Source organism: Bombina bombina, chromosome 7 (genome assembly GCF_027579735.1).
Source record: "Bombina bombina isolate aBomBom1 chromosome 7, aBomBom1.pri, whole genome shotgun sequence".
Taxonomy (NCBI): domain Eukaryota; kingdom Metazoa; phylum Chordata; class Amphibia; order Anura; family Bombinatoridae; genus Bombina; species Bombina bombina.
In genome coordinates, this window is record NC_069505.1 from 201,658,041 (window position 1) to 201,675,089 (window position 17,049).

At 39.2% G+C, this 17,049-nt stretch overlaps 1 protein-coding gene across 1 annotated transcript in view; it reads right to left on the reverse strand.

The window, feature by feature from the left end:
- LOC128636299 (astacin-like metalloendopeptidase) overlaps positions 1 to 17,049 on the reverse strand; it is a 107,641-nt gene that overhangs the window by 24,391 nt on the left and 66,201 nt on the right. The window contains exons 10-11 of the mRNA XM_053689330.1: positions 15,321 to 15,531; positions 5,135 to 5,253 (exon numbers count right to left, since the gene is read on the reverse strand). Of these exons, the coding sequence (XP_053545305.1) occupies positions 5,135 to 5,253; positions 15,321 to 15,531 (330 nt within the window). The remainder of the gene's footprint in view (positions 1 to 5,134; positions 5,254 to 15,320; positions 15,532 to 17,049) is intronic.

Genomic DNA, 17,049 nt, shown 5'->3' on the forward strand with positions numbered 1-17,049 from the left:
ATTTGCGTAAGTTAATTTGCATTAAGGCCAAAAAAGTGTGCGGTGCCCCTAAACCTGCAAGACTCGTAATACCAGCGTAGTGAAAAAGCAGCATTATGAGCCTTAACGCTGATTTTTCACTCATACCGCAAAACTCGTAATCTAGCCGTAAATTACTGCCTATATTACTATCTATCAGCTAGATTACGAGTTTTGCGGTATGAGTGAAAAAGCAGCGTTAAGTCTTCATTCAGACAGCATCTTCTATCTTCTATCTTCGTCCATCCAGCCCGGAGCTCATCCATCTTCAAAACATCCGGCACAGAGCATCCTCTTCAATCGAAGTCTTCTTCCAGAATGAAGGTTCCTTTAAGTAATTCTATAAGCCAATCAGAATTAAAGATGAAAAAATTCTATTGGCTTATGCAATCAGCCAATAGGATTGAGCTTCAATACTATTGGCTGATCCAATCGGCCAATAGGATTGAGCTTGCATTCTATTGGCTGTTCCAATCAGCCAATAGAATGCAAGCTCAGTCCTATTGGCTGATTGGATCAGCCAATAGGATTGAAGCTCAATCCTATTGGCTGATTGCATCAGCCAATAGGATTTTTTCACCTTTAATTTCAATTGGCTGATAGAATTCTATAAGCCAATCGGAATTCAAGGGACACCATCTTGGATGATGTCACTTAAAAGAACATTCTGGATGAAGACTGCGATTGAAGAGGATGCTCCGCGCCGGATGTCTTGAAGATGGACCCACTCTGCGACGGATGGATGAAGATAGAAGATGCCGTCTGGATGAAGACTTCTGCCCGTCTGGAGGACCACTTCTGCCGGCTTGGATGAAGACTTCTCCCTGCTTCGTTGAGGACTTCTTGCCACTTGGATGAAGACTTCTCCCGGCTTCATTTAGGATGGATGTCCGTTCTTCAAAACTGTAAGTGGATCTTCGGGGGTTAGTGTTAGGTGTAAACATAAATTTAGTTTCCCCATAGGAATCAATGTGGCTGCGTTACTAAGCTTTACGCTGCTTTTTTGCAGGTGTTAGACTTTTTTTCAGCTGGCTCTCCCTATTGATGTCTATGGGGAAATCGTGCATGAGCACGTAAAACTAGCTCACCGCAGCTTTCAGCAGCGCTGGTATTGGAGTGTGGTATGGAGCTCAATTTTGCTCTACGCTCACTTCTTACCTGATAACGCCAGGTTTTTGCAAACCTGTAATACCAGCGCTGTAGGGAAGTGAGCGGTGCAATAACTTGCAAGTTATTACCGAGCAGCTCTTACCGCAAAACTCGTAATCTAGCCGTATATTACTGCCTATATTACTATCTATATTACTGACTATATTACTGCCTAAATTACTGCCTATATTACTGTGTATATTACTATCTATATTACTGCCAATATTACTGTCTATATTACTGCCTATATTACTATCTATATTACTGCCTACATTACTATCTATATTACTGTCTATATTACTGCCTATATTACTATCTATAATACTGTATATATTATTACTATTTATATTACTGCCTATATTACTATCTATATTACTGTCTTTATTACAATCTATATTACTGCCTTTAGTACTATTTATATTACTGCCTATATTACTATCTATCGGCTAGATTATGAGTTTTGCGGTATGAGTGAAAAAGCAGCGTTAAGGCTCTTTTTCACTACCGCTGGTATTACGAGTCTTGCAGGTTTAGGTGCACCGCAAACTTTTCTGGCCGTAATGTAACGTAACTACCGCAGCTTTTAAAAAGTACTTTTTCAATGGGACTTACATAGCGCCAGTATGACGAGTCTGCCTTGGAGGCCAAAAAGTGAGCCCAAAACTACAAGATCCATACCGTAAACTGAAAGTCAGTAGTTATGAGTTTTACGCTACAAAGCCATACCATAAAACTCATAACTAAAGTGTTAAAAAGTACACTAACACCCATAAACTACGTATTAACCCCTAAACTGAGGCCATCCCGCATAGAAAAAACGAAAATAAAATTATTAACCCCTAATCTGCCGCTCCAGACATTGCCGCCACGGACATCGCCGCCACTATAATAAACATATTAACCCCTAAACCACCGCACTCCCGTATCGCAAACACTAGTTAAATATTACTAACTCCTAATCTGCCGCCCCCAACCTACATTATACTTGTTAACCACTAATCTGCCGCCCCCAATGTTGCCGCCACCTACATTACAGTTATTAACCACTAATCTGCTGCCCCTGACACTGCCGCCACCTACATTACACTTATTAACCCCTAATCTGCCACCCCTTACATCGCCGCCACCTACCTACATTTATTAACCCCTAATCTTCCGCCCCAACGTCGCTGCCACTATACTAAAGTTATTAACCCCTAACCCTAAGTCTAACCCTAGCCCTAACACCCACTAACTTTAATGTAATTAAAATGAATTTAAGTAAAATCTACTATTAATAACTAAATAATTCCTTTTTATAACTAAATACTTACCTTTAAAATAAACCCTAAGCTAGCTACAATATAAATAATAGTTATATTGTAGCTAGCTTAGGTTTTATTTTTATTTCACAGCTAAGTTTGTATTTAGTTTAACTAGGTAGACTAGTTAGTAAATAGTTATTAACTATTTACTAACTACCTAGCTAAAATAAATACAAATTTACCTGTAAAATAAGGAGTTACACTAACACCTAACCTTACACTACAATTAAATAACTTACATTTATTAAATACAATTAACTATATTATAAAAACCCCCACTAAATTACACAAAATAAAAAAGAAATGATCAAATATTTAAACTAATTACACCTAATCTAATAGCCCTATCAAAATAAAAAAGCCCCCCAAAATAAAAAAACCCTAGCCTAAACTAAACTACCAATAGCCCTTAAAAGGGCCTTTTGCGGGGCATTGCCCCAAAGAAATCAGTTCTTTTACCTGTAGAAAAAAATACAAATACCCCCCCACAGTAAAACCCACCACCCACACAACAAACCCCCCCAAATAAAATCCTAACTAAAAAAACCTAAGCTCCCAATTGCCCTGAAAAGGGCATTTGTATGGGCATTGCCCTTAAAAGGGCATTTAGCTCTTTTTCTTCCCAAACCCTAAGCTAAAAATAAAACCCACCCAATAAACCCTTAAAAAACCCTAACACTAACCCCCGAAGATCTACTTACAGTTTTTGAAGACCCAACATCCATCCTCAATGAATCCAGGAGAAGTCTTCATCCAAGCGGCAAGAAGTTTTCAACAAAGCCGGAAGAAGTCTTCATCCAAGCGGCAAGAAGTGGTCCTTCAGACGGGCAGAAGTCTTCATCCAGACGGCATCTTCTATCTTCATCTATCCGGCGCGGAGCGGCTCCATCTTCAAGACATCTGGCGTGGAGCATCCTGAATGCAACAGTCAATAGAATGCAAGCTCAATCCTATTGGTTGATTGGATCAGCCAATAGGATTGAAGCTCAATCCTATTGGCTGATTGCATCAGCCAATAGGATTTTTTCACCTTTATTTCCGATTGGCTGATAGAATTCTATCAGTCAATCGGAATTCAAGGGACACCATCTTGGATGACGTCACTTAAAGGAACCTTCATTCGAGAAGAGCCGTGGAAGGAAGAGGATGCTCCGCGCCGGATGTCTTGAAGATGGAGCCACTCCGCACCGGATGGATGAAGTTAAAGATGCCGCCTGGATGAAGACTTCTGCCCATCTGGAGGACCACTTCTTGCCACTTGGATGAAGACTTCTCCCGGCTTCGTTGAGGACTTCTTGCCGCTTGGATGAAGACTTTTCCCGGATTCGTGGAGGATGGATGTCGGCTCTTCAAAAACTGTGAGTGGATCTTCGGGGGTTAGTGTTTTTTTAAGGGTTTATTGGGTGGGTTTTATTTTTAGCTTATAGTTTGGGTGGAAAAAGAGTTAAATGCCCTTTTAAGGGCAATGCCCATACAAATGCAATTTTCAGGGCAATGGGGAGCAATAGGGCTATTGTCAGTTTAGTTTAAGCTAGGGTTTTTTTATTTTGGGGGGCTTTTTTATTTTGATAGGGCTATTAGATTAGGTGTAAATAGTTTAAATATTTGATAATTTCGTTTTTATTTTTTGTAATTTAGTGGGGTTTTTTGTAATTTAGTTATTTGCATTTAATTAATGTAATTTATTTAATTGTAGGGTAAGGTTAGGTGTTAGTGTAACTGAGGTTAGGTTTTATTTTACAGGTAAATTCGTATTTATTTTTGCTAGGTACTTAGTAAATAGTTAATAACTATTTACTAACTAGTCTACCTAGTTAAAATAAATACAAACTTAGCTGTGAAATTAAAATAAAACCTAAGATAGATACAATGTAACTAGTAGTTATATTGTAGCTAGCTTAGGATTTATTTTACAGGTAAGTATTTAGTTTTAAATAGGAATTATTTCGTTAATGATAGTAATTTTTATTTAGATTTATTTTAATTATATTAAAGTGGAGGTTAATAAATGTAGTTGGGTGGTGGCGATGTTAGGGGCGGCAGATTAGGGGTTAATAAGTGTAGGTAGGTGTCAACGGTGTCGGGGGCGGCAGATTAGGGGTTAATAACAGTAATGTAGGTGTCGGCGATGTTGGGGGTGGCAGATTAGTAGTGTTTAGACTCGGGGTTCATGTTAGGGTGTTAGGTGTAAACATAAATTTAGTTTCCCCATAGGAATCAATGGGGCAGCATTACGGAACTTTACGCTCATTTATTGCAGGTGTTAGGCTTTTTTTCAGCCGGTTCTCCCCATTTATGTCTATGGGGAAATTGTGCACAAGCACGTAAAACCAGCTCTTCGCAGCTCACCGCAGCGCTGGTATTGGAGTGCGGTATGGAGCTCAATTTTGTTTTACGCTGCAATAACGCCTGTCTGCTAACGCCGGGTTTTTGCAAACCTGTAATACCAGTGCTGTAGGTGAGTGGTGACAATAACTTGCAAGTTAGTACCGAGTAGCTCTTACCGCAAAACTCATAATCTAGCCATTAATTACTGCCACATATCATTAAAGGGTTGCTAGTTGTATAATTCAATTCTCTGACATTTTTTTTATAAAGGCCTTTTAATAAAATAATTTGCTAGCCAAGACTAGAATAATCTCTGTTGTTCAGATGCTACATACCCAGTAGTCATTGGGAGCTACAATACTCCATGTGCAGTCTGTAGAGGGCTGGTACCCCCTGGGATATCCTGGGGACGTCAGGGTTCCATTCATTGCTGTCAATGTACCACCACATTTACCTTAAATTATAAACAGAACTTTCAGGTAAAGTAAATTAAAATAGAACAAGGAGGAAGTATATTTAATTTATATAAAAAAATGGTCAGCAGGCTTAATTTAACTGATTTGATGTTTGATATATAGCAGTATACAGCTGGATGTAATAGATTTAATATACAGCAATCTATAGCTGAACGTGCTAAACATACTATGTAACAGTGTACAGCTATACCCCTGGTTGTGCTGTGTTTAGTATCCACTTCCCTATAAAGTGCTATACACCTGGTTGTGCTGTGCTTGGTATTCACAGCCCTATAAAGTGCTAAACACCTAGTTGTGCTGTGTTTGGTATTCACTTCCCTATAAAGTGCTATACACCTGGTTTTGCTGTGTTTGGTATTCACTTCCCTATAAAGTGCTATACACCTGGTTGTGCTGTGTTTGGTATTCACTTTCCTATAAAGTGCTATACACCTGGTTGTGCTGTGCTTGGTATTCACAGCCCTATATAGCACTTTGTAGGGCTGTGAATTCCAAACACACCACAACCAGGTGTATAGCACTTTATAGGCTGTGAATACCAAACCCAGCACAACCAGCAGTATAACACTTTATAGGGCTGTGAATACCAAACACAGCACAACCAGCAGTATAGCACTTTATAGGGCTGTGAAAACCAAACACACCAAAACCATGTGTGTTTGGTATTCACAGCACTATAAAGTGCTAAACTGTTGGTTGTGCTTTGTTTGGTATTTACCTCCCTATAAAGTGCTATACACCTGGTAGTGCTGTGTTTAAGTATTTACAGTCCTATGAAGTGCTATACACCTGGTTGTGCTGTGCTTGGTATTCACCTCCCTATAAAGTGCTATACACCTGGTTGTGCTGTGTTTGGTATTCACAGCCCTATAAAATGCTATACACCTGGTTGTGCTGTGTTTGGTATTAACAGCCCTATAAAGTGCTATACTGCTGGTTGTACTGTGTTTGGTATTTACAGCCCTATAAAGTGCTATACACCTGGTTGTGCTGTTTTTAGTATTCACAGCCTATAAAGTGCTATACACCTGGTTGTGCTGTGTTTATTATTCACTTCCCTATAAAATGCTATACACCTGGTTGTGCTGTGTTTGTTATTCACTTCCCTATAAAGTGCTATACACCTGGTTGTGCTGTGTTTGGTATTCACTTCCCAAAAAAGTGCTATACACCTGTCTGTGCTGTGTTTAGTATTCACAGTCCTATAAAGTGCTATACGGCTGTTTTTGCTGGTGTTTTTTGGTATTCACTTCCCTATAAAGTGCTATTTACCTGGTTGTTCTGTGTTTGGTATTCACTTCCCTATAAAGTGCTATACTGCTGGTTGTGCTGTGTTTGGTATTTACTTCCCTATAAAATGCTATACACCTGGTTGTGCTGTGTTTGGTATTCACAGTCCTATAAAGTGCTATACAGCTGGTTGTGCTGTGTTTGGTATTCACCTCCCTATAAAGTGCTATACTGCTGGTTGTGCTGTGTTTGGTATTCACTTCCCTATAAAGTGCTATACTGCTGTTTGTGCTGCGTTTGGTATTCACTTCCCTATAAAGTGTTATATGCCTGGTTGTGTAGTGTTTGGTATTTACAGCCTCTAAAGTGCTATACACCTGGTTGTGCTGTGTTTGGTATTCACTTCCCTATAAAGTGCTATACACCTGGTTGTGCAGTGTTTGGTATTCACAGCCTATAAAGTACTATTACACCTGGTTGTGCTGTGTTTGGTATTCACTTCCCTATAAAGTGCTATACACCTGGTTGTGCTGTGTTTGGTATTCACCTCCCTATAAAGTGCTATACACCTGGTTGTGCTGTGTTTGGTATACACTTCCTTATAAAGTGCTATAATGCTGGTTGTGCTGTGTTTGGTATTCACCTCCCTATAAAGTGCTATACACCTGGTTGTGCTGTGTTTGGTATTCACTTCCCTATAAAGTGCTATACAGCTGGTTGTGCTGTGTTTGGTATTCACTTCCCTATAAAGTGCTATACAGCTGGTTGTGCTGTGTTTGGTATTCACTTCCCAATGAAGTGCTATACACCTAGTTGTGCTGTGTTTGGTATTCACCTCCCTATAAAGTGCTATACACCTGGTTGTGGTTTGTTTGGTATTCACTTCCCTATAAAGTGCTATACACCTGGTTGTGGTGTGTTTGGTATTCACTTCCCTATAAAGTGCTACACACCTGGTTGTGCTGTGTTTGGTATTCACTTCCCTATAAAGTGCTATACACCTGGTTGTGCTGTGTTTGGTATTCACCTCCCTATAAAGTGCTATACACCTGGTTGTGCTGTGTTTGGTATTCACCTCCCTATAAAGTGCTATACACCTGGTTGTGCTGTGTTTGGTATTCACTTCCTTATAAAGTGCTATACACCTGGTTGTGCTGTGTTTGGTATTCACCTCCCTATAAAGTGCTATACACCTGGTTGTGGTGTGTTTGGTATTCACTTCCCTATAAAGTGCTATACAGTTACACCTGGTTGCGCTGTGTTTGGTATTCACCTCCCTATAAAGTGCTATACACCTGGTTGTGCTGTGTTTGGTATTCACCTCCCTATAAAGTACTACACACCTGGTTGTGCTGTGTTTGGTATTCACTTCCCTATAAAGTGCTATACACCTGGTTGTGCTGTGTTTGGTATTCACTTCCCTATAAAGTGCTATACAGTTACACCTGTTTGTGCTGTGTTTGGTATTCACCTCCCTATAAAGTGCTATACACCTGGTTGTGCTGTGTTTGGTATTCACCTCCCTATAAAGTGCTACACACCTGGTTGTGCTGTGTTTGGTATTCACTTCCCTATAAAGTGCTATACACCTGGTTGTGCTGTGTTTGGTATTCACCTCCCTATAAAGTGCTATACACCTGGTTGTGCTGTGTTTGGTATTCACCTCCCTATAAAGTGCTATACACCTGGTTGTGCTGTGTTTGGTATTCACTTCCCTATAAAGTGCTATACACCTGGTTGTGCTGTGTTTGGTATTCACCTCCCTATAAAGTGCTATACACCTGGTTGTGGTGTGTTTGGTATTCACTTCCCTATAAAGTGCTATACAGTTACACCTGGCTGCGCTATGTTTGGTATTCACCTCCCTATAAAGTGCTATACACCTGGTTGTGCTGTGTTTGCTATTCACCTCCCTATAAAGTACTACACACCTGGTTGTGCTGTGTTTGGTATTCACTTCCCTATAAAGTGCTATACGGCTGTTTTTGCTGTTTTTTTTGGTATTCACTTCCCTATAAAGTGCTATTTACCTGGTTGTGCTGTGTTTGGTATTCACTTCCCTATAAAGTGCTATACTGCTGGTTGTGCTGTGTTTGGTATTTACTTCCCTATAAAATGCTATACACCTGGTTGTGCTGTGTTTGGTATTCACAGTCCTATAAAGTGCTATACAGCTGGTTGTTCTGTGTTTGGTATTCACCTCCCTATAAAGTGCTATACTGCTGGTTGTGCTGTGTTTGGTATTCACTTCCCTATAAAGTGCTATACACCTGTTTGTGCTGTGTTTGGTATTCACAGTCCTATAAAGTGCTATACAGCTGGTTGTGCTGTGTTTGGTATTCACCTCCCTATAAAGTGCTATACTGCTGGTTGTGCTGTGTTTGGTATTCACTTCCCTATAAAGTGCTATACTGCTGTTTGTGCTGCGTTTGGTATTCACTTCCCTATAAAGTGTTATACGCCTGGTTGTGCAGTGTTTGGTATTCACAGCCTCTAAAGTGCTATACACCTGGTTGTGCTGTGTTTGGTATTCACTTCCCTATAAAGTGCTATACACCTGGTTGTGCTGTGTTTGGTATTCACAGCCTATAAAGTGCTATTACACCTGGTTGTGCTGTGTTTGGTATTCACTTCCCTATAAAGTGCTATACACCTGGTTGTGCTGTGTTTGGTATTCATCTCCCTATAAAGTGCTATACACCTGGTTGTGCTGTGTTTGGTATACACTTCCTTATAAAGTGCTATAATGCTGGTTGTGCTGTGTTTGGTATTCACCTCCCTATAAAGTGCTATACACCTGGTTGTGCTGTGTTTGGCATTCACTTCCCTATAAAGTGCTATACAGCTGGTTGTGCTGTGTTTGGTATTCACTTCCCTATAAAGTGCTATACAGCTGGTTGTGCTGTGTTTGGTATTCACTTCCCAATGAAGTGCTATACACCTAGTTGTGCTGTGTTTCGTATTCACCTCCCTATAAAGTGCTATACACCTGGTTGTGGTTTGTTTGGTTTTCACTTCCCTATAAAGTGCTATACACCTGGTTGTGGTGTGTTTGGTATTCACTTCCCTATAAAGTGCTACACACCTGGTTGTGCTGTGTTTGGTATTCACTTCCCTATAAAGTGCTATACACCTGGTTGTGCTGTGTTTGGTATTCACCTCCCTATAAAGTGCTATACACCTGGTTGTGCTGTGTTTGGTATTCACCTCCCTATAAAGTGCTATACACCTGGTTGTGCTGTGTTTGGTATTCACTTCCCTATAAAGTGCTATACACCTGGTTGTGCTGTGTTTGGTATTCACCTCCCTATAAAGTGCTATACACCTGGTTGTGGTGTGTTTGATATTCACTTCCCTATAAAGTGCTATACAGTTACACCTGGTTGCGCTGTGTTTGGTATTCACCTACCTATAAAGTGCTATACACCTGGTTGTGCTGTGTTTGTTATTCACCTCCCTATAAAGTACTACACACCTGGTTGTGCTGTGTTTGGTATTCACTTCCCTATAAAGTGCTATACACCTGGTTGTGCTGTGTTTGGTATTCACCTCCCTATAAAGTGCTATACAGTTACACCTGGTTGTGCTGTGTTTGGTATTCACCTCCCTATAAAGTGCTATACACCTGGTTGTGCTGTGTTTGGTATTCACCTCCCTATAAAGTGCTACACACCTGGTTGTGCTGTGTTTGGTATTCACTTCCCTATAAAGTGCTATACACCTGGTTGTGCTGTGTTTGGTATTCACCTCCCTATAAAGTGCTATACACCTGGTTGTGCTGTGTTTGGTATTCACCTCCCTATAAAGTGCTATACACCTGGTTGTGCTGTGTTTGATATTCACTTCCCTATAAAGTGCTATACACCTGGTTGTGCTGTGTTTGGTATTCACCTCCCTATAAAGTGCTATACACCTGGTTGTGGTGTGTTTGGTATTCACTTCCCTATAAAGTGCTATACAGTTACACCTGGTTGCGCTGTGTTTGGTATTCACCTCCCTATAAAGTGCTATACACCTGGTTGTGCTGTGTTTGGTATTCACCTCCCTATAAAGTACTACACACCTGGTTGTGCTGTGTTTGGTATTCACTTCCCTATAAAGTGCTATACACCTGGTTGTGCTGTGTTTGGTATTCACTTCCATATAAAGTGCTATACAGTTACACCTGGTTGTGCTGTGTTTGGTATTCACCTCCCTATAAAGTGCTATACACCTGGTTGTGCTGTGTTTGGTATTCACCTCCCTATAAAGTGCTACACACCTGGTTGTGCTGTGTTTGGTATTCACTTCCCTATAAAATGCTATACACCTGGTTGTGCTGTGTTTGGTATTCACCTCCTTATAAAGTGCTATACACCTGGTTGTGGTGTGTTTGGTATTCACTTCCCTATAAAGTGCTATACATCTGGTTGTGTTGTGTTTGGTATTTAATTCCCTATAAAGTGCTATACACCTGGTTGTGCTGTGTTTGGTATTCACTTCCCTATAAAGTGCTATACACCTGGTTGTGCTGTGTTTGGTATTCACTTCCCTATAAAGTGCTATAGAGTTAATTGTGCTGTGTTTGGTATTTAATGTTCCCTCTGCCATTGGGTAGCACTCGTGTTACAAGATGAAAGTTAAACATTTTCGCTAGCGGGCTAACCTGATGTCCACAAAAAGCCAAACTTTGAAGATAAGTTAAAGTACTCCCCCCTGAGAAGTCAATGGAGCAAAAAAGTGCGCTAACCTGACATGACAATATGAATGTTTCACATTCCAATTTTCTTCACATAGCAGAATATGTTCTATTTATTCTAAATAAATATTTCTATATATATCTATACCTATATATATGATGACTGTATATAGGTATAGTTTTATACAGATATATATAGGAATATCTATTTACAAACACATAGGACATTTTCTGCTATGTGCAGAACATTGGAATGTTAAATATTTACAGTAAATACATAGTTAAAAACTTTTTTAAATATTAATATTGCATAAATATGTTTTTTTCATGTTTTCATCTACTTGACTGTGTGTACAAATGTGTGTATATATGTCTGCAAATACATATAAACACATATAAATACATATGTACATACATATAAACACACACATATAAATCAGTGTTAATTCTGACGGCAAATTTTGATTTAGTCTTAGTTTTAGTCTTTTGACTAAAATGCCATTTTAGTTTTAGTCGTATTTTAGTCATCTGAATTGTTTTAGTTTTCGTCTAGTTTTAGTCAACTACAATCTAAGAGGTTTAGTTAAAGTATAAGGCATTATTTAAGATTTTCTCTATAATTTCCAAACTCATTATATACTCCAGGAGTAAACATAACACCTGTTATTAATGGTATTAAGGTTTAAGCATGCAATACAGACACAGATGTAGCCCTTGTGATATATAACGTCTTTATTAAACTTAAAGGGACATAAACCAAGTTGGGAAAGAGACAAAATATAATATGTACTTTAATTACTTTACCTGCAAATTTATACTGCAGTGCCTCGCCATTAACCCTTTCTTTTTAGTTTCTGAATTGTGAAGCTCTAACTCCCCACACACAATTCCTTTTATGGATGTATCTATATCTATTGTTGCTTTGGTAGAATACACAAATGCATAGGGATTATCTGCTGGAGCATGCCTAGAAGCTGGGAATTCAGTTGAAATACAATGCCTGTGTCCAAACACTGATAAGGGGGGTGGAGTTGGCTGCTCCAGGCAGCTTAGCTATGTAAATCATTTTGCTTATTTTTAAAAATTATTTTAAAATACTTGCCAGCAATTTTGAAAGAATTTTTTTATGCAAACTATTTTTAATTAAATAGCCCTTTTAGGAAATGCACAAATCTCAACCTGTTGTGTGTCCCTTTAAAATTAAATAAAACAAAGTTTCATAAACAAACAGAAATGCAACTTTAAAATATAAAAAAAACAAACTGTAATCTGTATTGGCTGTAGCTCCATTGCACATATTACCAAATATAAAAACAGTTCTCTGCTAATAATTAAAACAAGTATCAAGTAACTCAACACAACAAAAAGTTTCTGCAGCTAGCACAGGCACAGCATAACATCAAAAATGTTTTGGCAACAAAATTAACACTGCTCTAGATTTTCCAAACTCATTATATACACCTGGAGTAAAAGTTTATTAACCTGTTTTTATTTATAGTATTAAGGTTTGAACATCCAATATAGATTTAACAGATCTTACTGTTGTGGTATATAACATGTCTTTATTTATCTTAAAATTAAATAAAACCAAGTTTCGTAAATAAACAAGAAGATAGCCTTGTTTTTTGTTTTAGTTTTTTTACAAAATAGCAGCAATTAGATATGGATTGATTATAACACCTTGCATAAATTGTTAATTTTGACAGCAAATTTTAAATTTAGTTTTAGTCATAGGCCCCTATTTAACAAAGGTCTTGCGGACCTGATCCGACAGTGCGGATCAGGCCTGCAAGACCTCGCTGAATGCAGAGAGCAATACGCTCTCCGTATTCAGCATTGCACTAGCAGCTCACAAGAGCTGCTGGTGCAACGCCGCCCCCTGCAGACTCGCGGCCAATCGGCCGCCAGCAGGGGGGTGTCAATCAACCCGATCTTACTCGATCGGGTTGAATTGTGGCGATTCCTTTTGACAAAAATGTCATTTTGATTTAGTTTTTGTCATAGGGGTCAATTTATTCAAGTGCGTGCGGAGAAGATATAATGTAGCGTATCATTTCTGCCGCACATAGATAAATGTCGACAGCATATGCTGTTGGCATTTATCATTACACAAGCAGTTCTTTTGAACTGCTTGTGCAATGCCGCCCCCTGCAGATTCGCGGCCAATCGGCCGCTAGCAGGGGTGTCAATCAGCCCGATCATATAGGATCGGGCGGATTGAAGACCGCAGCCTCTGAGGCAGCGGACAAATTATGGAGCATTGGTCTTTAGACCGCTGCTTCATAACTACTGTTTCCATCAAGCTCCATTTAATAATAATAATAATTCATCCCCAACGCCATTTTAGTTTTAATCGTATTTTAGTCATCAGAATTTCTTTAGTTTTATTCTCATCATAGTCTAGTTTTAGTTGATGACATTAACACTGATATAAATATATATATATACGCACATACAAACATACATATCCATCTTTAGACATGTATATGTATATATCTCTCAGTCTTTTTCCCCTGAGACCTCATATCTTTGATCCCTCATAACTTTTTTGTACAATATTTTTTTTTAAATATTTTTTATTAGACAGTGTTATGAGTGTAACTTTACTATTTAATGTATTTTTGATGTGTTTTGTGCAACTTTTTTTTGGTGACAGTTAACCAGAGCTCTAGGGACGTGGTAATCAATTATAGCGTAAATCGTGGTTACGCTCACGCGTTCGTGTTTACTTTCAACTTGTAATTTAAGTGCTAAACCGGACACGCGCAAGCACCCACAATAAACTCCTTTTCGCTCAAGCTTAACTGTTTGTGCACCATTCTTAATCTGGCGGAAAGTGTTATGTTATGTGGTGGTTGTGCTGTGTTGATATTCACAGCTTATAATGTGCTATGCAGCTGGCTGTGCTCTGGTGTGATATTCACAGCCCTATAACATGTTATACGCCTAGCTGTGGTGTATTTGATATACAGTAGTACAGTAGCTGTGGTGTATTTGGTATACATTAGTACAGTAGCTGTGGTGTGTAATATGTATGCAGTAGTACAGTAGCTGTGGTGTATTTGGTATGCAGTAGTACAGTAGCTGTGGTGTGTAATAGGTATGCAGTAGTACAGTAGCTGTGGTGTGTAATAGGTATGCAGTGGTACAGTAGCTGTAGTGTATTTGGTATGCAGTAGTACAGTAGCTGTGGTGTGTAATAGGTATGCAGTAGTACAGTAGCAGTGATGTATTTGGTATTCAGTAGTACAGTAGCTGTGGTGTGTAATAGGTATGCAGTAGTACAGTAGCTGCAATGTATTTGGTATTCAGTAGTACAGTAGCTGTGGTGTGTAATAGGTATGCAGTAGTACAGTAATTGTAGTGTATTTGGTATGCAGTAGACTAGTACAATAGCTGTGGTGTATTTGGTATGCAGTAGTACAGAAGCTGTAATGTATTTGGTATGCAGTAGTACAGTAGCTGTGGTGTATAATAGGTATGCAGTAGTACAGTAGCTGTGGTGTATTTGGTATGCAGTAGTACAGTAGCTGTGGTGTGTAATAGGTATGCAGTAGTACAGTAGCTGTGGTGTATTTAGTATGCATTAGTACAGTAGCTGTGGTGTGTAATAGGTATGCAGTAGTACAGTAGCGGTGGTGTATTTGGTATTCAGTAGTACAGTAGCTGTGGTGTGTAATAGGTATGCAGTAGTACAGTAATTGTAGTGTATTTGGTATGCAGTAGACTAGTACAATAGCTGTGGTGTATTTTGTATGCAGTAGAACAGTAGCTGTGGTGTGTAATAGGTATGCAGTAGTACAGTAGCTGTGGTGTATTTGGTATGCAGTAGTACAGTAGCTGTAGTGTGTAATAGGTATGCAGTAGTACAGTAGCTGTGATGTATTTGGTATGCATTAGTACAGTAGCTGTGGTGTGTAATAGGTATGCAGTAGTACAGTAGCTGTAGTGTATTTGGTATGCAGTAGAACAGTAGCTGTGGTGTATTTGATATGCAGTAGTACAGTAGCTGTGGTGTATTTGGTATGCAGTAGTACAGTAGCTGTAGTGTATTTGGTATGCGGTAATACACTGGCTGTGCTATATTTGCTGTACAAATATACAGTTCCACAGATACTCTGGAGCACATATATCTACCTGAGTAGTATGAAGCAGAGAAGCTGGATGCTCCCTCACTCACAAATTCTAACAGCATACGATTTGCAGATGACACTAGTGGAGGAAGGGCTCCTGTTCCACAGGCTCTATATAGTAGCAGAGGAGACATCCTGGTGGCTCCATCATAAACCGCAATATACTCAGAGTGGCATGTGGTGGGAGCAGCAAATGTATGGAAATTCAGGAACACCTTAATTGAAAGTAGTAATGATAAAAGGATATATTAAATACAGATCAAATAAGTGAGGGTATTCAGTCATATAAGTTTTTACTCCTATTAACAAAATGTGCAAAGTTTTTTTTATGTTTACAACTTTTGAGTCAACAGTTCCTACTGAGCATGTGCAAGAATTCAAAGAATATACATATTTGCATTTTTGATTGGCTGATGGCTGTCACATGATAAAATAGAAGTGGAAACAGACATAACTTTTAAATTTGTCAGAATCTCAAAGTTCCTCTATCTATTGTACAGGAAGATGTTGTGTATGTCTGTGCAAGATATGAGTGAACAGAAGCTGTGCGGGTCTCTGTGATATGGTTAGGAATTTTGGTTTAAGGTGTGTGGATATTTATATGGCATTCATTTATCATACATTTTAAAAAATGTGAAAGTATGAGTAAAAGACCCTTGTTCCCATATACTGTAATATATATATATATACACATATATATATATACACACTCACCAGCCACTTTAATAGGTACACTTGTTCAATTGCTTGGTAACACAAATTGCTAATCAGCCAATCACATGGCAGCAACTCAATGCATTTAGGCATCTAGACGTGGTAAAGATGACTTGCTGAAGTTCAAACCGAGCATCAGAATGGGGAAGAAAGGGGATTTAAGTGACTTTAAACATGGCATGGTTGTTGGTGCCAGACGGACTGGTCTGAGTATTTAAAAAACTGCTGAACTACTGGGATTTTCACGCACAACCATCTCTAGGATTTACAGAGAATGGTCAGAAAAAGAGAAAAGATATCTAGTAAGCTGCAGTTGTTTTGACGAATATGCCTTTTTGATGTCAGAGGTCAGAGGAGAATCAGCAGACTGGTTTGAGATGATAGAAAGGCAACAGTAACTCAAATAACCACTCGTTACAACCAAGGTATGCAGAATACCATCTCTGAACACACAACACATCAAACCTTGAAGCAGATGGGCTACAGCAGCAAAAGACCACACCGGGTGCCACTCCTGCCAGCTAAGAACAGGAAACTGAGGCTACAATTCACACAGGCTCAGCAAAATTGGACAATAGAAGATTGGAAAAATGCTGCCTGGACTGATGAGTCTCAATTTCAGATGCAAAATTCAGATGGTAGGGTCAGAATTTGGCGTAAACAACATGAAAGCATGGATCCATCCAGGTGGTGGTGTAATGGTGTGGGGGATATTTTCTTGGCACACTTTGGGCCCCTTAGTACCAATTCAGCATCATTTAAATGCCACAGCCTATCTTAGTATTGCTGCTGACTATGTCCATCCCTTTATGACTACAGTGTACCCATCTTCTGATGACTACTTCCGGCAGGATAATGCACCATGTCACAAAGCTCAAATCATCTCAAACTGGTTTCTTAAACATGACAATGAGTTCACTGTACTCCAATGGCCTCCACATTCACCATATCTCAAACCAATAGAGCACCTTTGGAATGTGGTGTAATGGGAGATTCGCATCATGGATATGCAGCCAACA